The sequence below is a fragment of the Labeo rohita genome, unplaced genomic scaffold (assembly GCF_022985175.1).
Source record: "Labeo rohita strain BAU-BD-2019 unplaced genomic scaffold, IGBB_LRoh.1.0 scaffold_78, whole genome shotgun sequence".
NCBI lineage: Eukaryota > Metazoa > Chordata > Actinopteri > Cypriniformes > Cyprinidae > Labeo > Labeo rohita.
Window position 1 is genome coordinate 351,562 of NW_026129722.1, and position 21,647 is coordinate 373,208.

A 21,647-nucleotide genomic window follows, 5' to 3' on the forward strand; every position below is an offset into this window, starting at 1 on the left:
GTGTCATGTTTACTCTGTTTTAACTTCAAATATCACAGTACAACTACAGTTATTGTGGTAAAAACATGGTAAGTGTCCTGTTTACTGTGTTTTAACTTCAAATATTACAGTACAACTACAGTTATTGTGGTAAAAACATAGTAAGTGTCATGTTTACTGTGTTTTAACTTCAAATATCACAGTAAAACTGCAGTTACTGAGGTAAAAACATGGTATGCTGTTTACTGTGTTTTAACTTCAGCTATCACAGTACAACTACAGGTACTGTGGTAAAATCATGGTAAGTGTCATGTTTACTGTGTTTTAACTTAAAATATCACAGTACAACTACAGTTACTGTGGTAAAAACATGGTAATTGTCCTGTTTACTCTGTTTTAACTTCAAATATTACAGTACAACTACAGTTATTGTGGTAAAAACATAGTAAGTGTCATGTTTACTGTGTTTTAACTTCAAATATCACAGTAAAACTGCAGTTACTGTGGTAAAAACATGGTAAGTATGCTGTTTACTGTGTTTTAACTTCAGCTATCACAGTACAACTACAGGTACTGTGGTAAAATCATGGTAAGTGTCATGTTTACTGTGTTTTAACTTCAAATATCACAGTAAAACTGCAGTTACCGTGGTAAAAACATGGTAAGTATGCTGTTTACTGTGTTTTAACTTCAGCTATCACAGTACAACTACAGGTACTGTGGTAAAATCATGGTAAGTGTCATGTTTACTGTGTTTTAACTTCAAATATCACAGTAAAACTGCAGTTGCTGTTGTAAGTGTTGTGGTTACCATGATTTTACTACAAATACAACTTACATCTTTAAACCTGATATGAATATAAAACTGATTGAAGGTTTATGACACGTCACGTGACAGATAGCGTTTAATCGCCTCATTTAGCAGGTGTGTTCTTTTAGTTAAACGCAATGAAACGCAAAGACAGATATAATTACGCGAATAAACACCCGGCGCTAATCTGATTAATAAAGAAGACAGGACACGTTTTAAAACAAACATTAATACAAAGTATTTACGACTACTCACCAAACCTGTAGCACACGTAAACTGATGGCAAATATCGCGATGTGTGCTGAATGAGACTTCCTGAACGTGATTTCATAGCGATCCTCATCTCAGGTCCTTCGCGTCTGTGTTCTGATGCCAAAAGTTTCCCATTGAGATCAATGTAGGTCCCAGTTCGTCGATATAGTGACGCTAGAGGCGCTTGACCGTCCTGCAGTTTTTGACGCCTCGGGAGTGAGAATGGGTTGATTAACAGTGTTTTCGCAGGCTTGATGAAGGTACATTTAAAACTTTAAGACTAAGTAAACTTAAGAAATAAACTGAAAACACAGCAAAAAGTGCTGTTTTTGATCAGTATTTTTGTTTCGATTCTTGAAGCAAGACACATTTATAGTACATGAGGAGTAAAATAAATTACATCAAATAAGAAGTCTTGTTTTCTGTGAAACTGTTTTCAAAATGAGTCAGAAAAATTTAATTCAAAGAGAAAAAACGCTTGCAATTTTGTACAGAATGAAAGCATTTAAAAGCAAACTTCCTGATTAAACATTAAAACACACTAGTGTGAGACTAGTGTGATTTTTTCTTAATCTTATATTGTGAAAATTACTCATAATTGTTTTTTTGTTTTTTTTTCACTCAAAAAATTAGGTACCTTCTCTCGGATAAATGAGGCTTACGATTAATCAGATGCAAATAGAAACATGAAACCAGTCCTAAACGAAAGAAAACAAGTTGACAAAAAGAATTGAATCCAATATTTGGTGATAATATAGCATAATGACAGATTTATGAGCAGTTGTTCAGGAGGTGACATAAAACCCACAAAAAATGAAGAAAATTAAAACAAAAAACAATTTTTTTGAGAGGTACTTATACCCTGTGTGAACAAAGTCAGTAAGTTTGAGTCCAATGCGATAACGTTAACTAATATTTTTGGGAAAAAGAAAACTCAATTCAACTCAATTTGGTTTAATTTTTTAAAAAACAAGACAGAGTAATGAAGATATTTATTCTTTGCAGTGCATGTAACATTAATGTATGGAAACTTTCAGTTCTGATTTAAGACCTTTTAAGACATTAATTAATTTGTGGGAGGGCGGATGTAGACTTTTAAGATGTTTTTAAGACCCACAGAAACCCAAATGAAACATTTACTGATATTTCAAAACAAACTTTTTATATGAACAACATTAACAGATGAATAGTGACAAGACGCTGATTATAAGCTGATATTTGGCCGTTTTCTGATTATCTGCCATCAGTTTCTGTTCATTTTTGGCTCATGAGCAATAGTCACATTTCAGTTGTCTCAATAATCTACTTACACACATAAATATAACATGAATTGTTAATGTCTCTGATTGCTACTCTACATTCTAGCAGTGAATCGATAGAAATCTTGACAAAATAACAGCAGAAGTGACGCAGAAACAGAAACAGCTACCAGAATTAGAATGTGTTTCATGTAAATCAGCGGCATAAATGTGTGAATTCACTCATTCTGTTGTTCAGTCGTACCTGTTGTGAACTGAAGTCCAGAGCAGAGCAGAAAAACACACAAACACATCACGTCTGAAGCCATGACTCTCTGCACGTCTTTGTCCGTCTTCTCTTCCTCTCTGTTCACTCGTTTTATGGGCATAAAAACAGAAGTGTTATAGGTATTTCTCTTTCTCACCACATCCTGAGAAGTTCTGCCTCTCTGTTCAAAATGCTGACTTTACTGACATATAACATTGACATGAAACTGTGGCATCTGACAAAACAATTAATCTTGTGTAATTATTTGTTAAGTAGGTTTTTACATCCCATTCTCTGAAACTCAGTCTCTTCTGCTCCTCTAGAGACATTCATCCAACTTAAAAATGAGAGAAAACTGGACTTTATTATACGTTTCATAAAACAATCATCATTTCAACTCACATCATCACATCAATTCTCATATACTCTTTAAAAACTAAAACATAATAAAATATGAGGAAAATAAGACATTTGTTTGACACTGAGGTGATAATCTGTTTTTAAATGTTTGCATATTTCATACCTGTAACTCTCTGGTACATATACATATACATAACATACATATAGCTAAACATGTTACATTCTCAAAATGTTTTAGACATAAGTAAAACATAATTATTTGCATGCATATTTAAAGCAGCTTTAATTCCTCTTTCCACTGGTGTTCATCAGTGTTAAATCTAAATCTGTTGTAAGTTTGGCGGAAAATATGAAACACGCAGACGTCTTTTATACTTCTCTAGAAAATGAAAATTCTTGATGATCATAAAAGGCTTTATTATTTTAGTTTATTATTTACAGCAAAAAAGAGACATGCAATAAAACACAGAATGACATCCTCAAATTCAGATTTCAGTTCAACTGTTCCCTCAAATTATGCTGATAATATTGATTTTAAACTAAAAAATATAATAAAGTATAATAATAATATAATAATAATAATAATAATAATAATAATAATAATTTTTTTAATTTATTTTTAAGTAAATAAGTTACAAACAATATTATCAGCTAAAACTAAAACCACAAAACCTTTTGTTACTTGAAATAAAGTAAATTTTAATGGAAAAATTGTAAAAACCTGTAAACTTATTTCATTTCAGCTGATTCTAAGGCAACATTTCTCATTATGATTTAGTTAAGTTGATGTAGTAAAATAAATAAGACTTCAATAATAATTAATAAAACAAAAACAAACTATTATTATTAATAATAATAATAATAATAATAATAATACCTTAATAAAATGATAAAAATACAACTAAAACAAATTAATTAAACCTAAAACAGGATATATATATAAAAATATATATATATATATATATAAAACTAATAGTTTTTTAATCATACTAAAATTACACTTAATAAACATTACTAAATTATGCCTAAAGGTTCATGCTATTTACATTGTCATAAAGACATCATAAGTTAGTGATTACCAATTAAGAGTAAGAATTAGAAAATATCGTTCATTTATTATACAGCAAAAGTGAGTGGGAGTCATCATAATAGAAAAACAATAAACAGTGCACAGCATAAATGAGTTCACCCCCTCTGAAACTTAAAGGGGTCATCGGATGTCCATTTTCCACAACTTGATATGATTCTTTAGGGTCTTAATGAAAAGTCTATAATATACTTTGGTTAAAAATTCTCAATGGTTGTGTAAAACAACACCCTTTTTACCTTGCCAAAATGTGCTTGGCAAAATTGATCCTGTTCTGGTCGAGGCTGCTTTAAATGTTAATGAGCTCTGCTCGCCCCGCCCCTCTCTTCTCTCTGTGGAGTGATGAGCCTGTTTACTTAAGCCGCGCATTTAGCCACGTTTAGCTGCTAAACTTGCTAACTAGCACATTATTAGGAAAGACGATCACAAAAATTCATACAAAAACCCTTATACTCACTTCTGCTGTAAGTGAAGCTGGATCATTAATGATTCACGTGAACATAGACGGATATGTGTAGATCAGGAGGCGCATTCCCTTCACAAACAAACATAATCCACTGCATCTTCAGCGGCTCAGATGTCGGGAGTAAATGACGACCACTATGTTCATTATTACATCCAGCAACACAACACCTCAATCACTCAATCGGAGATATTCTTGTATAATTTACATCCCTGCTCCGACATCAAAACAAAAGAGGTCAGACTGTTACAACTGATCTGAGGTAAGACGCTCATGTCAATCAACTATCATTACGTCACACGACAGGCATCTGAGAACGGCTCGATTTGAAAAAGGGGATATTATTTTTACAAATGAATTAAAAACCACTGCATGGATTTTTATCATTATAGTGTAGATTTGTACATACACTGCCAACACACATTAATGTTCAAACAACATGAAAAAGTGAACTTAGCATCCGATGACCCCTTTAAACATAATTGGCTAGTTTACTTATTTTACAGAACATATTGGCATATAATTTATTGTTTTTATTAAGTACATGTTAAATATATTTCAATTTTGCCATCTGTCCTTGAATTATATTATTGAGCATTAAGAAAATAATTGTGTACTCATTTATGCTGTGCACTCTACAAAAACAATATATGTGTGTAGACACAGGAAATGATTAAGAGGAAGAGAAAATAAAACGTGTGTGTTAAAAATGTGTTTTATCTTTCTGCAGATGGCGCCTCTTCAGTGTTCATCTGTTGAGATTTTTGGTCTGTAAGATTGACTGTAGACTACAGATGTGTACGTATCATCCTGCTGAGATCACAAACATACACACGTTACACAATTCTACTCTCTCACTCATAATCTGGTTATAAATATGCTGAATGTTAGTCATGAAAAGTGCAACTGTGAATAGTTCACCTCATCGTCTAAGCTCTGGATCAGTTGGCTTCCTTTCCTTTCTGTCCTTGCTGTAAAATAAGAACGACTTCAGATGTTCATTCTACTCCGTAAAGAAAACAACAACTGAAAAAAAAAAATTTTTCAACTTAAAATAAATGTTCGTGCTGCCTTAAAATTTTAAGTTTAGTCAACGTGAAATGTTAAGTTGTACTACATAAAAACATGGATATTTGAGTTGAGTAAACTTAAAATTTGAAGGCAGCATGAACACATTGACACGATGACAACGTTTTTAAGTTGTTTTTTTTTACAGTGTAGTTTTACTTTTTCTAAACAGCCATCACTGATGGTTCCCACAGTCCACACTGTGTTTGTTCGTACCTCTTGTACATTTCCAGTAGATGCATCCAGCCGTTGCGAACACTAGCAGCATCATCAGACAGATCAGATAAATCAGATAAATTGGTTTGCTGACATCTCCAAAATCTGAAAACACACACAGATAAAAGTCACAGCTGATCACTAAATGAAAAACAAATACTGAGGGTTTTTCCTAATAAAGAGAGTCTCATGATTTTCAGGTTTCGACCTGCACACTGATAATGTTTCTGAACACACAGATCTGAGGTGTTTGTACCTGTAACAGTGAGATTCACGTGTGTGGATTGTTTCCCATTGACTGAACACACATACAGTCCTCCGTCAGTCTTCGTCAGGTTTGAGATCCGTAAGGAGAGATGATGAGGAGAATCTCTGATCATCTGGAATTGGTCGTTGATCTTGTAAGTGTCTGAAACTATCATTTCATTTACAGCTGCTCGCTTCCATTCAAAGCGTTCTGGTTTGGTTTTGGGATCTTCACAGGAACAGGGAAGGATCACTGATTCTCCTAAATATGAGATCTTGGTGTTGTTGTGTTCAGTTAATACACAGCCTGCAGAACAACAAAGAGACTTGAGATAAGAGACAAACACTGACACAATAATGCTGCTCATTTAGTGAGCAAACAGTTAGTAAAGTTCATTGTGATGAGTTCATTTAACCACAGGATTTACCTTTAACGATGAGTTCGGTGTAAGTGGTTGTTTTGTTGTTAATTGTGCATCTGTAAGTGCCCTGGTCTTCTTCAGTCAGACTGGAGATCAACACAGACAGATTTGATGGAGTCGTCTTGTGAAACGTGTGAACTCTGTCTTTATATCGTGGTGTTTCATTGGACACTTCAGTGCAACTGGACTCTACACGGGTCCATCTGAAGTCCTCAGGTTTGGTGTTTGGGTCTTCGCAGAAGCACAGAATCACCCGTGTACTTCGTTTTCGGTCCCTGTTCGGTCTCTGATAGTGTGCATCCTGTGAACAGAGTGACACATTTGTGTTTTGGATACTTTGTGTCTGTCTGAAAAAAATGAATTAATCTGTTTAGAGCAGGGTTATTATACACTGTAAAAATCAGTTTGTTGAGTCAACTTAAAATAATTTGTTACCTGGCTGCCTTAACATTTTTAGTTCAGTCAACTCAGAAAAGTTTAATCAACTTGAAATGTTAAGTTGTACTAAGTGACAATTTAGATATTTGAGTTTATTCAATTTAAAATTAAGGCATCTGGGTAACTTAAGTTTAACAACCCAAAATTTTTAAGTCAACTCAAATATCTAAGTTGTCACTTAGTACAACTTAACATTTCAAGTTGACTAAACTTATTTAACTTAATTTAGGGCAGCAAGGTAACAAATTATTATTTTTTTTTTTATTTATGTATTTATTTATTTTTTACAGTGTAGTTATACTATAACTTAACCCATTAAAAATATTACTTGGCATGACAAATTAACTGAAATAAAATGAAAAACTTATTTAATTTTAGAACTTGATATATTACAAAACTAAAACAAATAACACAAAAAATAGGCATTTTTTTTTTTTTTTTAAAAAAGCAAAAGCACACAACAAAATGACTAAAACTTGATCTAAAATAAAAAATGAAAATTGAAAATCTAAAAATATAAACTAATTCAAAACATCTCAATTAAACTAAAATAACACTGCTATTAAGGAATTTCTTTACCTTTAATGGTGAGACTGAAGTTCTTGTGTTAAATCTCATTACTCCAGCATGAATACAGTCCTGTATTCATGAACTGTGAATACATCTGAACTGTGAATCTGGTTTATAATAAGCACTACAATTAACAAAACAGGACAGAAACACAGATTCCCCTGAATATCTGCTGATCTTTCATTCTCTGATACAGAACAACCTGGAGACACAAAACAGAATCATATATCTGATTATATATATGTATACTGTATCTGACATTACAACACATCCAATAAGCAGCATAAGCAGTGGCACTAAAACCAACCGTTCTTGTCTACTTCAGATAAAATGAATAGCTTAACACATGACTGCATGTTAAATCTAACTTATATTAGCATGCAAATGCTAGTCAAAATAATTTGACACTTCTTTGACATCATACTGTGCTGCTTTAGCTCGTTTTAATTAACTAAACTGAACAAACAGCAAAAAGTTCACATTACTCATAAATAGTTTTTCTTTGGGCTTACTCAAATATTTGGCTGCGTTTACACTGGCTGAAAAAGTCCAATTTTTGCCCACATCTGACACAGATCGGAATTTGACGCACGTGTGTAAACACAAAAATCTGCAGGAGATCCGATTTTTTTCGCATCCGATCTGAGCCGTTTCCAAATGTGGTTTTAAATCAGATACATATCCGATATCTGGACATCCGACCTACGTCGCCATGACAAAAGTATACCGGACAGCAAATAATTAAACAAAGAAAGCAAAAGCGCTCGCATAGAAACTCAAAGCTAGTTTGTACCGTTTCCTTCTCGTCAAAGGAGTCGACTTGGTTTCATCACTCCTGCCTGGCTATCGTATGCGCGTTATTATTTCCAATTTTACTTTCACTTTAGCACGAACACGTTCTGCAAGGAGGGTACACTGTAAAAAACAATTTGTTGAGTCAACTTAAAATAATTTGTAACCTGGCTGCCTTAAAATTTTAAGTTCAGTCAACTCAAAAAAAGGTTTATTCAACTTGAAATGTTAAATTATACTAAGTGACAATTTAGATATTTCAGTTGAATCAACTTCAAATTTTAAGGCAGCTGGGTTACTCACCCATCTGTTAAGTTTAGCAAACACAAATATCTAAGTTGTTACTTAGTACAACTTAACATTTCAAGTTGAATAGACTTATTTTAGTTGTCTGAACTTAAACTTTTAAGGCAGCAGGGTGACAAATTATTTTAAGCTGACTCAGCAAATTGTGATTTTTATTTTTTACAGTGTAGACAAGTTTGATAAACATGACACTTTGATTCATATAAATTACTTTGATTCAGTTCAAAATGAAATTGATTCAGTTCATCTGTTGCTCTTTTTGCATCTTCAGGCATGTTTACATGATATTATCAGTACTACTAGCTTAGCTCACTAGTTTTATGTTTTATTAGTTTTTGTTGTTTTACTAGTTTTATTAACTGAAATAAGTGAAAAAAGTTTTTTGTTTTTTGAATTGTGTGAATTTTGCGGGAAAAGATATTAAAGATATATATACAAAATTAAACACTTATTTCATAGATACATTGTCTTTAAATAATCCAAGCACTTTTTTCCAAGCAGATTTTCAAGAGTATTGCTATTTTCAAGGGTTTTCCAGACCTTAAATTTTAAAAAGTCAAATTCAAGTTAAGCACACAATGACCTGTATTAGCAACAGTCTGAAAATACAACTTCCAACTGCCCCCCCAAACATTTTGAATTTATTTTACATAAAAAACAGCTTAATTACAATATGAAAATCAATTTTACCCAATACCTTATGAAAACAAAGTAAAATGGCTGTTTTTGATCAGTATCTTTGTCTTGTTTTTCAGTGCAGGTGTCTAAAGATTCTTAACTTAAGACACATTTACATGAGGAGTAAAATTACGTAAAATAAAAAGACTTGTTTTCCGTGAAATTGGTCAAAACAAAGTGAGTTTACGATCAAAACAAGAACACATATCTGCTGATGAGGTCTGTAAAATCAACTCATTTGAAAAAACAAAGTTTTCATTCCCCATTGACAAATATTTGTTCTTGTTTTAAAAACCTCACTTTATTTTGCACAGAAACCAAGACTGATGAAAATCTTTATTCTTTGCCATTCCAGTTAATGAAGTTAAGCTTTTTAAGGCCTTAATTTGTGGAAGGTCAAATTAAGACTTTTTAAGACCTGCAGAATAAACAACATTAATAAATAATTAAATTAATTAAAGATTTATCAGCATATATCTGGTCATTTTCTGATTATCAGCTAGTTTCTTTGCATTTGACTGATGAAGTGCAGTCAAATTTCAACTGTTTAACAGTTCAGTAATCTACTTAAATAAATATAAGATGAATTGTTATTGTCTCAGGTTGCTACACTTCACTTTAGCAGAAAATCAATCAAAAGCTTGACAAAATAACAGCAGAACTGCTGCACAAACAGAAACAACTACCAGAATGTATTAAGACGCGTTTCATTGACTGACGTAAATCAGCGGCATAAATGTCTGAACTCACTCATTCTGTTGTTCAGTCGTACCTGTTGTGAACTGAAGTCCAGAGCAGAGCAGAAAAACACACAAACATGACCCTCTGCATGTCTCTGTCAGTCTCTTCTTCTTCTGATGGACAGTGGATGTATCAGCTGTGAAAAAGGGAGGAGTGTTAGAGGTATTTATATTTAGGTATTATGCCACAGTTGCCACATCCTGAGAAGTTCTTTCCGCCACTCTGGAGAAAGTGTTATTTTCTGTAGTTTGAACAGTGCAGCATGGCACTAGAAACACCAAGCTCAAAGCAAGAACTCATAAAATGTAAATGTGTACCTTGAATGCACTGTCATTTGGATAAAAGCGTCTGCCAAATGCATAAATGTAAATTCAAATGAAAAATGCATCATATGTAAATGCTGTTTTTGTAAATGTGTCATAATCTTGGAACATACCATTAATGTAAAATAATGCAAAACAAGTAAATTCTTTTTCCTACATTGAACCAAAACACTGATTTCCCAGAGCTGTAGAATGCAACCTAAATAAGTATATGAGTCCCTCTAGTGGCCAACACATGAAACCTTCATGATTTTGCCCCTTTGAAGCGTTAGGCATGATTGTGCACCTGTAATGCATGCTTTTGATGCTAATGATGGGCATGCAAAACAGATTTCTACATGTATTTTCTCATTATATGTCTAGTGGTCTGTTTCGTGTCCATCGGTGTCTATATTTTTACTAACTTGAATAAGCTTTGCTGATTTTACAGTGAATGTAATCAGCATATTAAAGTACAGTGGAAATTATAGAACGACGTTAGCAATTATTTTCCGTAATCTCTCTTGAAAATGACTGCAGTCAGTGTTTAGGTCTGATTTTGTCTCCAGCAGGTCAGTATCATCGTTTGGTGGCACTGTTTTAGTCTTTAACCTGTACAGGTGCAGCTGCTGCCTCTGAGGAGACACTTACCTCACTCTTGATGACATCACTTCCTCTCATGGGATCATCCCAGGTGTTTATGCCAAACACATGCAATTTTTCTGTGTTCATCTGCATCTTTTTCTTCTGTAATGTTCTGAAGAACAGAAAACAAGGCTGTATAAAAAACTTTAACAAAACAACTGATATTTCAATATTCAATTCTTTGTTCTTAATACTCAAACATATGAAATAAAATGCATTGCTACACTGACAATACTCAATACTATCAATACATCATATGAAATCACCAGTCCTGAACATACAGTAAAGCTATCAGTATTTAAACACTCAATATCAAAAAATGAACTCATATAGAATTAAATAATCAGTGAAACCAAACATTTATGTCATTTCCACATGAATAATTGCTGCACTTTTCTGTTCTCAAATAAAACGAAATATTCAGAAGCTAATCCGCTTTATACAGCAGATGGCACTCATTTCACACGAAAAAAAAGACAATATTTTTTAACAAAAACAGCTGATACTTTTAGACTAACCTGCAAGAATTCACAAACACATGACATTTGTCGTTTTCGTACTTTTTACCACACTTTTTTTAACCTAAAAAGTTGTGAGAGAAACCGTCGCGTACGCGATTCCTCACAGGATAAAAAAGGCGCGCAACGACACTACAAAAAACTAACGGTCTTTTTGAACTCGATTAAAAAAGAAATGAAAATATAAACAACAAAACATTTGAATATCAGTCATGTAATACAATTCTTGACTTGACACTTAATAATAAAACACATCAATATCTGGAAATAAAACTGGAAATATTTCATTGTTTAAAATATTTTTATCAAATAGACGTACCTATATGCTGGCCTATATTCCATACGAAAATGTAAAGTATGTTATATGTAGCTATGTCAACTATATTTAGCCTATATATGCAACTTAAACAATCTGTGTTTATATATATATATATATATATATGTGTGTGTGTGTGTGTGTGTGTGTGTGTGTATAATAGCCTCCTTTCTAAGTACATGTCTATTTTTTATGTGTCCTTATGTTATCATCAAGATGTATTGACAGTTTTTAAGATGAACACATACATACATATTTGTATGGGCTAGATATATGAAAATGGTTTTATGTATTTCTAACGGGATGTCTTTGAATCACAGCAATTATCAAAGATATGTAAAACATATTCTGGATAAATTTCATGAGCAATATTTCCATACACTAAACTATTGTAAACGTCTGATACTTTCAGTCGTTGTTGATCTGCGCTCTCACCATCCTCAGCTGTTGCTAGGAGGAACACACGTCTACTCCGATTGGTCCGCATCCTGCTGCCTCCAACCAATCAGCGAAAGATCCGATAAACGTTCTGACATTATGTCTGCAGCCTCGCGCCGTCTGTTGTAAAAATGAGATTATGTATTTGATTACAACACACAGGTAAATAGCAAACCTTTTAATGTACGGTTCGTTCTGTAGTTAAGATACCACGGCGCATTCGGCCGTCTGTCGTTTGCGATGAGGCGGCTGAAGCTCCAGGTGGAAATGGCGGACGGAGAGAGACAGTCGGTGCAGGATCCCAAGGAATGAGCGAATCAGAACGCACAGCGACTTCATTACAGGCCGTTTGCTACAATAACACGAGCATCGCGTTTAGTACGGTTGGTGCATTTATATTATCCATGCAACTGTGTGATTATTATTACTGCGGGTGCATAAAGCAGCACTAAACTAGAATGCATATTATGATGTCTTCTGCGTTTGCATGGGCCTGTTTCGTTTTCATATGCAAACGGAGACATTTGTTGCTTTACGTTTAAAGTATGCTTACACACATGCATTGGTTAATGCAGAAAAAATTTTTTTTTCTCCTTGCGGGCCCAATAACAGCTTTCACATATACAACATATTACACTATTACACATATAACAACATGAGACATAATTTGTCGCGTGCATCTCTCACGTTTTAAAATGGTATTTACGTTTATAAAATCGGAATTGAGGATAAAATGTTGTTAACATCAGCTATGGTTGATTATTATGTTTTTTCTTCTCGTTTGTAGATGATCCTAACAGCATATATGGACACCTGTGTCCTTCATCAGGTAAAGGAACTAACAAGCCTAACACGTTTGTTAGATATTTACATGTTTATGTTCATATTTCAGTGTCCAAGTAATTGAGTTTTGCATGGCTATTTCCGTTCAATTAATCGTCAAAATCGTGTTTTTGACACTGTATACTACACTACCGTGTTGTTTTAGTATCACTGAGATACTAATATAGTCATTAGCAATACTGAGATTTAGTGTTTATGTTTATATTTTCCATTTTCATTTAATTTTTAGGTGTAGTAATATAATTGTTAACACTTTAAAGAAAGGTCCTGTTCTTTAACATTATAGTTAACATTTACTAACTTTGAGCAAGACAACTTTATTAATGTTAGTCTAAAAAAAAAAAAAAAACGTGTATATTTTATATTTTTATATTTATATTTTTATTTAAGGCTAGCTTAGGTCCTTTAAATAATATTAGCAGATACAACTTTTGATTTGAATAATATATTAGTAAATGTTGAAATTAACACACTAAGATGAAGTCTTTAAGAAGTATTTTCATTGCTATATATATATATATGAGCCATCTAATGTTATCAAATGGAACCTTAATGTTTTAACTTAACCATTTTTTAAGAGTCTATAAAGTTTATTTTTATTTTAGTTATTTTACATCAAGTTAACCTATATATATATATATATATATATATATATATATATATATATATATTATTATTATTATTATTTTTTTTTTTTTTTTTTTTTTTTAAAAAAAAAAACGTTTTGCTGAAAGCATGATAAAATTAGCCAGAATATTGTAAAAGACAGACCATCCAAATATAAGGATTTTGGCTCTAGACTTTAAAGTATGTATATAGTCTAGTTACAAAAAATATTTAGTTAACCAAGACTGGTTAAATTTTAGTTAAGACTCAGTATTTTTTACCTACTATATATACAGTTCTTATATTTCATAAGATTAGTGTAGATTAAAATGTATATCACCACACTCTTAAAAATAAAGATGCTTCACAATGCCATAGAAGAACCTTTTTTTTTTGTCTAAATGGTTGCACAAAGAACCTTTAACATCTGAAGAACCTTTCTGTTTCACAAAAGGTTCCTTGTGGAGAAAGAAGGTTCTTCAGATTATAAAATGGTAAGAAGAAGATAATTCTTTAAAAACCTTTGATTGAATGGTTCTTTGTGGAACCAAAAACGGTTCTTCTATGGCATCGTTATGAAGAACCTTCCACACTGCTTAGACAGGAGAAAGTCAAGACAAGCAACATTTAAAAACCCATTTTACTTCTGTAATGTATGTTTTAAAAGTAAAACAGCATACTAAATAAGACAAAATGTAGTGTGGGACTTACTTTACTAAGCAATCCAAGTTCTCAGCTGAAAAGGAAATTAATTTTTGAGACAAAAGAAGAATTTTGATGAAAGATCATGATGAAAACTTTACTGTACTGATGAATCATTCACAATTAGAGACCAAGAACATGTATTAAAGTACACAAGGCCTAATTTTAATGATCTAAAGGTCATGCTCTTCATGAACCTGTTCACAGTGGCATTCTCTCTTATGATCTACTCCTGAAAGGCTCGAGCGGTGTGGCCATAGCAGCAGTTCTGGAGGAAGCGGAGCAGCGAGTGTTTAGGTGGCGCCACGCCCTGCTGCAGGGTATGGAGTACCACAGTTCAGGGACGCTGCCTCTCCTGGGCAGCCCGCGCTACTGTCCCGGCACCAACAGCGCCAGTGGCTACCTCTGCCAGACCGGCCACTGCTGCCAGGAGACAGGCTGCTGCACCTACTACTATGAGCTGTGGTGTGAGTACAGAAGTCTGTTCAGCATACACACACACCACTACTTATAATACTCCTTAAAACTGTGAATTATGTTATTTACTCACCCACATGTTGTTCCATGTTGTTTGACTTGCATTCTTCCTTCAAACTTTCCATCTTTGTGTGAAAAGTTCCTATTAAAGCAGGACAAAAAGTTTTCTGAAATGTTATGTTGAAATGTTATGCAAATAATGATCATCTAATGAAATGCGCATTAGTTTGTATACCGTGTTTCCAAAGAATAAATCTGAACATTAAATAAAGCCAGATTTAAAATTCTTGTTTGATTTTGTTGACATATTAGAGTTAAAGGTTTTTATAGAAGGGATTTTGGATTTTTCTTTTTATCACTCCATAAATCAGAAAATACTGTCAACAGACAAAAAAAGCATTTTATCCTTGTTTTTAGGAATAAAATTAAATTAGTAAGTGTGAATGAAATACGACCAAACCCCTCAGTAAAAACCTTCAGAATATAGAGAGGAATAAAACTGTAAGTTTTGGTGTATGTAAGTGCTGCTGAAGTGGAGATAAAAACTCACAGTCCTTTAAAGATATGCATTTTTACCATGTTTTTAGGAATAAAATGTTTTATAAAACAGTGTAAATTACATATAAACAAACCCCTCAGTAAAAACCTTCAGAATATAGAGAGGAATAAAACTGTAAGTTTTGGTGTATGTAAGTGCTGCTGAAGTGGAGATAAAAACTCACGGTCTTTTAAAGATGCGCATTTTTACCATGTTTTAAGAAATAAAATGTTGTATAAAACAGTGTGAATTAAATATGAACAAACCCCTCAATAAAAACCTTCAGTATATAGAGAGGAATAAAACTGTAAGTTTTGGTGTATGTAAGTGATGCTGAAGTGGAGAAACAAACTCAAAGCCTTTAAAGATACGCATTTTCACCATATTTTTGGAAATAAAATGTTGTATAAATCAGTGTGAATGAAATATGAAAAAAACCCTCAGTAAAAACCTTCAGAATATAGAGAGGAATAAAACTGCTAAGTTCAGTGTAAGTACTACTGAAGAGGATGAGAAAACTTTTAAAGAAATGTAGTATAATTACAATCTACATACGCAAATGGATAAAGTGTAATAAAATAAACATTTAAATATGTTTTTAAGAAGTTTTCTATCAACTAAGAAAGAAGGCATGTTGTAGGAGCGAAATAGCATCAAATTTCTTTGAATGTGAACTTATCTGCTCTTGTAGACCCGCCTACTCACCTGTCAGTCACCCATTGTGCTCAAGTGTTGGTCTGAAACAAACCGTCTGATTAACTCAACTTTGTTTTTAAAGCACTTTCAAAAGTAGACCAGTGCTGTACACTGTAAAAAAACAATTTGTTGAGTCAACTTAAAATAATTAATTTGTAACCTGGCTGCCTTAAAATTTTAAGTTCAGTTAACTCAAAAAAAAGTTTATTCAACTTGAAATGTTAAATTATACTAAGTGACAACTTAGATATTTGAGTTGAATCAACTTCAAATTTTAAGGCAGCTGGGTTACTTACCCATCTGTTAAGTTTAGCAAACACAAATATCTAAGTTGTTACTTAGTACAACTTAACATTTCAAGTTGACTAAACTTATTTTAGTTGACAGAACTTAAAATTTGAAGGTGGCAGGGTAACAAATTGTGTGACAACAGGCAATGACAAATAATGCAAATCATTTATTGCAGCTTGACTAAATGAATGTTTAGCATTCTGCATTTATTCTGTAAGCGCTCTCGCGTGTGTTTCAGGGTTTTGGCTGCTGTGGAGCGTGCTCATCCTGTTCAGCTGCTGCTGTGCCTATCGACACCGGCAGGCGAAGCAGCGTGTCCAGCAGCAGCAGAGACAGAGGGAGATCAACCTCATGGCTTATCACGGAGCCTGCAGTTACCCGTCCTCCATGTTTGACCTCAGTAAGAACACTTTTCACTCACTCTAAAATAATCACTTTACCTTGATTTTTTCATGCTTTTGCACAAGGCTTTATCCACTTGCTGAGCATCCAATACTACAGTCATAGCGGCCTGCAAAACATGTAGAAAATTACTGAGTGCGGTTTTAAAGAAAAGTGGAAATATGACGTGTAACACTTGCAAGTTCCTTTCTTCATTTTATTTGCTAAGATTAACACAATTAAAGCAAACATTTAAATAGCATACAATATTAGTAACTACAGTAAAACAAATTATGTTTATTCATTTAGCAGATCCTTTTATCCAAAGTGAAATGAGGAACCTCTCAGGCAATTTGTTATAGAGCCAAAATTGATCATTATTCATCAAATATTCAAGTATGCAATGCAGAGTTTAGTATAACTTAAAAATAAGAAATGCAGAATTATCATTTAAAAAATGATGTAAAAAATAATTTAATAAAACAGAAGTTATATCAAACAAGTAACTTGGTTTTTACAAAATACTTTTGTAAACAAATAAAAATGTAAAGTAAAAAAAAAAAAAAAAAAATTGTAATCCTTAAATGTTCTTAAAAAGACACTGTTCATTACAATAGAACACAATATAAATTCATATTTATTTAAAGAAATGTATTTTATTTAAAATTTTATATTTTAAGTATTTTTTAAATATATATATATATTTTTTTTTTTTTTTTATAGCAGAATTGATGTGAATTGTTAGAAAAACACAAATTACATCAGACCATTCAAGTAGTGCCTAGCCTAGAATCTACAATTAGAGTCTAAATGAAAACAAATGCAAACTTACATTGATCGTGAGTTCTCATTGGCAGGTTTCCTTGCCTCACTCAAACTGCCGTCCTATGAGGAAGTAGCAGCCCAACCCAGCACCCCGCCCCCTCCCTACAGCTCCGTCGCCTACCCACGAGGCTCCGCCCACCCCGGCCCGAGTCACATGCTGTCATCACAGAGCTCTGACAACTACACCAGCTGCTCCTGCGACTCCTGCTGTCCATCATCACCCTGTAGCTCCTCCCCCTCTTCGGCCCAACTCACAGATGAAACTGATACTAGCCACGCCTCCACGCCCTCACTCTGCGAGCCTGGCCACACCCACTCAGCGGTCATGCACACCGAGTGCGCTCCAATTCCACCACTTAACGAAGACAGCCAGTCGCCAACACGAAGCACAGCAGAGGTCGTGGAGGCGGAGCTTCCGGGCTCCGCCCCTCTGGATTCCAATGGGAACAACAAACCGGTGAAGAATATCACTAGTAGCACAGATAACGTTACTGAAATAGTAGACGCATCCCAAACTATTAGTACTAACAATGTCTGCGATGCGAACAGCGCTAATAACATTAGCAGTCCAAATTCAAAGAATATCACCAGCCTTTGTCATCCAGCCAACATTTTGACTCCAGCATCCTCCTCAACGTCTCTCCAGCTCTTCTCCATGTCCGACCCGCTCGGTGTTCGTCCCGTGCAGCAGAATAATGCAGCTCAAAGGGAGGAGCTTACACAGGCTCCGCCCCCTCAGTCTCCACCCAGAACGGCTCTCTTTTCTCCCGGCGTTGAACCAGAGCGCCGCGATTCCGCCGTGAGCGACCTGGATGTGGATCAAACGCACTTCCAGCAGCGACGGCTGACTGGAGACTCCGGCATCGAGGTTTGCCGCTGCCGCGTAGAACGTGAAGAAGGGGATGATGAAGAAGAAGAAGAAGAAGAAGAAGAAGAAGGGAGGACACTTACAGGCAGAATCTGCGATTGGAACAGATGACGCTCTTCACGATAGTCCGGACTGTTCCGCCAGAGCCAGACCGGATGGGGGCGGGAAAGAGGCGTGGCCTGTCTCTTCTGTGTCTCCGCCCACTGACGCAGTCGTCATTGCAATGGAAACTGACTGAGTGTGACGTTAAGAGCACGCAGGTGTTGTTGTGAGAGAAACCCTGTACAGACTGAAGTTATAAAACACATTAATCAGCAACCTCATCTTTGGTCTAAGGCTCTTCTGCTCACCTCGGCTGCATTTATTTGATCGAAAATACTGTTAAAAATGTGAAATATTTTTACAATTTCAAATATCTGTTTTCTATGTGAATATCTGTTAAGCTGTAATTTATTTCTCTGATCACATCTGAATTTTCAGCATCATTGCTCCAGTCTTCAGTGTCACATGATCCTTCAGAAATCATTCTAATATGCTGATTTGCTGCTCAGCAAACATTTCTGATTATTATCAATGAAAACTGTTTATTTTCTGAGAAAACTGATACATTACTATTCACTGTAAAAAAAAATTCCAGAAAATTTACAGTAAAAAAACGGCAGCCGTGGTTGCCAGAATTTACTGTAAAAAATATGTTATCAACATATTACGTTTTACGGTTTTAACTAAAATTTACATTTAAATACTGTAATTTCATTAACTCATATAATGTTAATGTACCAATCTATTGTCCAATACACTTTTTTTTTTTTACCATTTTTACCATATGTACAGTAGGGGAACTTACCGTTAACCATTTAACAGGTTACTGTAGCCTTTTTACAGTTTTTTACTGTTAAAATTCACAGTCATTTTTTACAGAGTTAAATAATAATGAAAAAAGGAAATTGATACTTTTTTTCATCAAGGATGCATTAAATTGATCAAAAGTGACAGTAAAGACATTTAAAATGTTACACAAGGCTTCAAATTCAAATAAATGCTGTTTTTTTAACTTTCTATTCATCTGTGAAACATGAAAAATAAAATGTATGACTGTTTTGTGCAGCACAACTGTTTTCATCATTGCTAATAATCAGAAATGTTTCTTGAGCAGCAAATCAGTATATTAGAATGATTTCTGAAGGATCATGTGACACTGAAGACTGGAGTAATGATGCTGAAAATTCAGCTTTGATCACAGAAATAAATTACATTTTAACAGATATTCACATAGAAAAGAGCTATTTTAAATTGCAATAATATTTCAGAATTACTGTATTTTGATCAAATAAATGCAGCCTTGGTGAGCAGAAAAGGCTCTTTCAAAAACACTTTTGGCTAGTGTATATTTGTGTCTGTCTCTGTTGAGCTCACAGATGCCCAAATTAGATCAAAGTTGGCCCGCTTTGACTGTTTTTTTTTTTTTAACCCATCATGCCATATGACAAGAGGAGGGGGAAAAATAGAAATAAAAGCATAATTTAATTTCCATTTTATCTTTTTTTAAACATTTTTATTTATTTTTGCATTAAACGTAGAGGATGTATTTAGATTTTTTTATAATGCAACATTTTTGTTTACTTTTGGCCATTCGTAGTAAAAGGTTTGAAATGTTCTTCATCGTGATGTGAACTCTAGGGTGACGCGACCTGAAGATACAGACATGCAAACACACGCAAACGTGGACGATGTTCTGACTGGACGTTCGGAACGAACCCTTTCCTACTTTCTCTCTGACGGTCCGGCTGCTTCTTTTGCTCATTAGTTTTAAACGAACACCAACAGTTGTGATACAACAACACACACAAACGCCCTTCCCATGGAATTCTGGGTAATGCAGAACATGAAAAGAAACACGGAAAGCAAGCATTTGCTGATGTTCGCCCGGAGGTTTCTGCACTACCCAGCGTTCCTCAACACCAGCTCGGCCAAAACAGATGCTGCATCGCAACCACTCAAGAAGAATCGAGACTCACCTCAGGACTTCTGCTTCAGTTCAACATTTATTACGAACATTCGTTTACGTCTTTGTCACACACCGATACGCCATTGTTCATTTACAACATGCAGGCGAGCGAATCGCAACAAGTCTGTCAAGATCACGTTCGATTCTGAAATCAAATGAAAGACATAGGAAATTATGTTTTGCAATTTTTGCATTATTTCCATGACTTTTAAGCACATTTAACCCTTGTAATGTTTATATAATTGCTGTAATGTGAACAGATAGATTTATATTGTATAGTAAATGCATGATAGTATTTGTTGTACTGCCATTAATTTATACTGATTCAAATGTAAAACGTCATTGTATTAAAAGAATTGAGATTAAATAGTTTTAAAAAAATGAAAGAAAACAAAAAAGATGAACTACAATAATGATAATTTGAGAAGAATATGTGCTTAACTATCATAAAAATAAATGCAATAAATTGTATTTTTTAATTATAAAAAATTAAGAGAAATAACAAAAAATAATAAAACAAAAACAATGACTTTTTGAGATAAAAATGTGCTTAATTATCATGAAAATATTTTTTTTTTTAATTATACGTTTATATATATACATATATATATATATATATTTTTTTTTTTTTTTTTTTTTTTTTTTTTTTTTTTTTGGTAAAACGTGATCTGGACGTGTTTTGGTGAGATTCACTCAGCCTAAAGACCGACAGCGAGCTGCTGTCGAGTCGGTCATACATAGATATATATGAAAATAGATCTAATTCTACATAAGAATAACTCTAGTAGCTTCAGATGAATATATAAGCTGTGTGTGGATATGAAATGATCTATATTTTGTAAGCATGCTGTTAGGAGTGTTTGCTGTCTCATGTTGTCAGAGGCCTTCAGTGTTTCCACCATCACTGTTACCATGATGACCCACTCTAGTGTCAGCAATAGAGTGTGTGTGTGTGTGTGTGTGTGTGTGTGTGTGTGTGTGATGTGAAGCTGTAATTCAGACATTTAAAGACTAAACGCTTTACTCCAACGACACCATCAGCCGCCTGTCCTGTAATCTGTTTGCACAGTCAGCGCTGTGAGTGTGTGTGTGTGTGTGTGTTTTATGAGTCACCGGTGCTTTAAAGAGAACTGATGAATTGTGATTGATTAAATTAAATAGAACTCATCACTTGCTTTTATTTAATGCATTTTATGAAAACCAAACGAAACCTGCTTCAGATAACGCTGAGTTTTAGAAAACGACTGACCTTCTGTTT

The 21,647-nt window shown here is 34.0% G+C and overlaps 3 protein-coding genes across 12 annotated transcripts in view; 1 reads left to right on the forward strand and 2 right to left on the reverse strand.

The window, feature by feature from the left end:
- Positions 1–2,762, reverse strand: part of LOC127161927 (carcinoembryonic antigen-related cell adhesion molecule 5) — a 32,547-nt gene extending 29,785 nt beyond the window's left edge. For 3 of the 7 annotated variants that reach the window (XM_051104687.1, XM_051104686.1, XM_051104685.1), the window contains exon 1: positions 2,546–2,762. In XM_051104687.1, coding sequence (XP_050960644.1) covers positions 2,546–2,669 — 124 coding nt within the window. In that variant the 5' untranslated portion in view covers positions 2,670–2,762. The remainder of the gene's footprint in view (positions 1–2,545) is intronic. The other 4 variants (XM_051104692.1, XM_051104691.1, XM_051104690.1 and 1 more) reach the window with 2 other exon arrangements.
- Positions 2,763–3,912: 1,150 nt separating this feature from the next.
- LOC127161929 (cell surface A33 antigen) lies at positions 3,913–10,050 on the reverse strand. Of its 4 annotated transcripts, none has more exons than XM_051104694.1 (7): positions 9,967–10,050; positions 7,428–7,620; positions 6,417–6,711; positions 5,999–6,295; positions 5,743–5,847; positions 5,380–5,429; positions 3,913–5,268 (listed from the first exon to the last, which is right to left on the reverse strand). In XM_051104694.1, the coding sequence occupies exons 2-7, from the start codon at positions 7,464–7,466 to the stop codon at positions 5,200–5,202; spliced, it is 855 nt and encodes a 284-aa protein (XP_050960651.1). In that variant the 5' UTR covers positions 7,467–7,620; positions 9,967–10,050; the 3' UTR covers positions 3,913–5,199. The 4 variants fall into 4 exon arrangements, with proteins under 4 accessions (XP_050960651.1, XP_050960653.1, XP_050960650.1 ...); XM_051104693.1 differs by having other exon boundaries at positions 3,914–5,271; XM_051104696.1 differs by lacking the exon at positions 5,380–5,429.
- A 2,128-nt stretch (positions 10,051–12,178) lies between these two features.
- On the forward strand, positions 12,179–21,023 carry si:ch73-290k24.6 (WW domain binding protein 1-like). The gene is made up of 5 exons (XM_051104699.1): positions 12,179–12,537; positions 12,942–12,983; positions 14,545–14,772; positions 16,546–16,707; positions 17,546–21,023. Exons 3-5 carry the CDS (start codon positions 14,628–14,630, stop codon positions 18,490–18,492), a joined length of 1,254 nt encoding a protein of 417 aa, XP_050960656.1. The 5' UTR covers positions 12,179–12,537; positions 12,942–12,983; positions 14,545–14,627; the 3' UTR covers positions 18,493–21,023.
- The last annotated feature ends 624 nt before the right edge of the window (positions 21,024–21,647 follow it).

Bases quoted from the DNA above. Each gene is read 5' to 3' on its own strand.
- si:ch73-290k24.6 (XM_051104699.1), top strand. From the start codon at position 14,628: ATGGAGTACCACAGTTCAGGGACGCTGCCTCTCCTGGGCAGCCCGCGC. The intron at 14,773-16,545 runs GTGAGTACAGAA...CGTGTGTTTCAG, and splicing joins CTACTACTATGAGCTGTGGT to GGTTTTGGCTGCTGTGGAGC. The intron at 16,708-17,545 runs GTAAGAACACTT...TCTCATTGGCAG, and splicing joins GTCCTCCATGTTTGACCTCA to GTTTCCTTGCCTCACTCAAA.
- LOC127161929 (XM_051104693.1), bottom strand. From the start codon at position 7,466: ATGAGATTTAACACAAGAACTTCAGTCTCACCATTAAAG. The intron at 6,296-6,416 runs GTAAATCCTGTG...GTTGTTCTGCAG, and splicing joins CACCGAACTCATCGTTAAAG to GCTGTGTATTAACTGAACAC. The intron at 5,272-5,379 runs GTGAACTATTCA...TTGTGATCTCAG, and splicing joins TCCAGAGCTTAGACGATGAG to CAGGATGATACGTACACATC.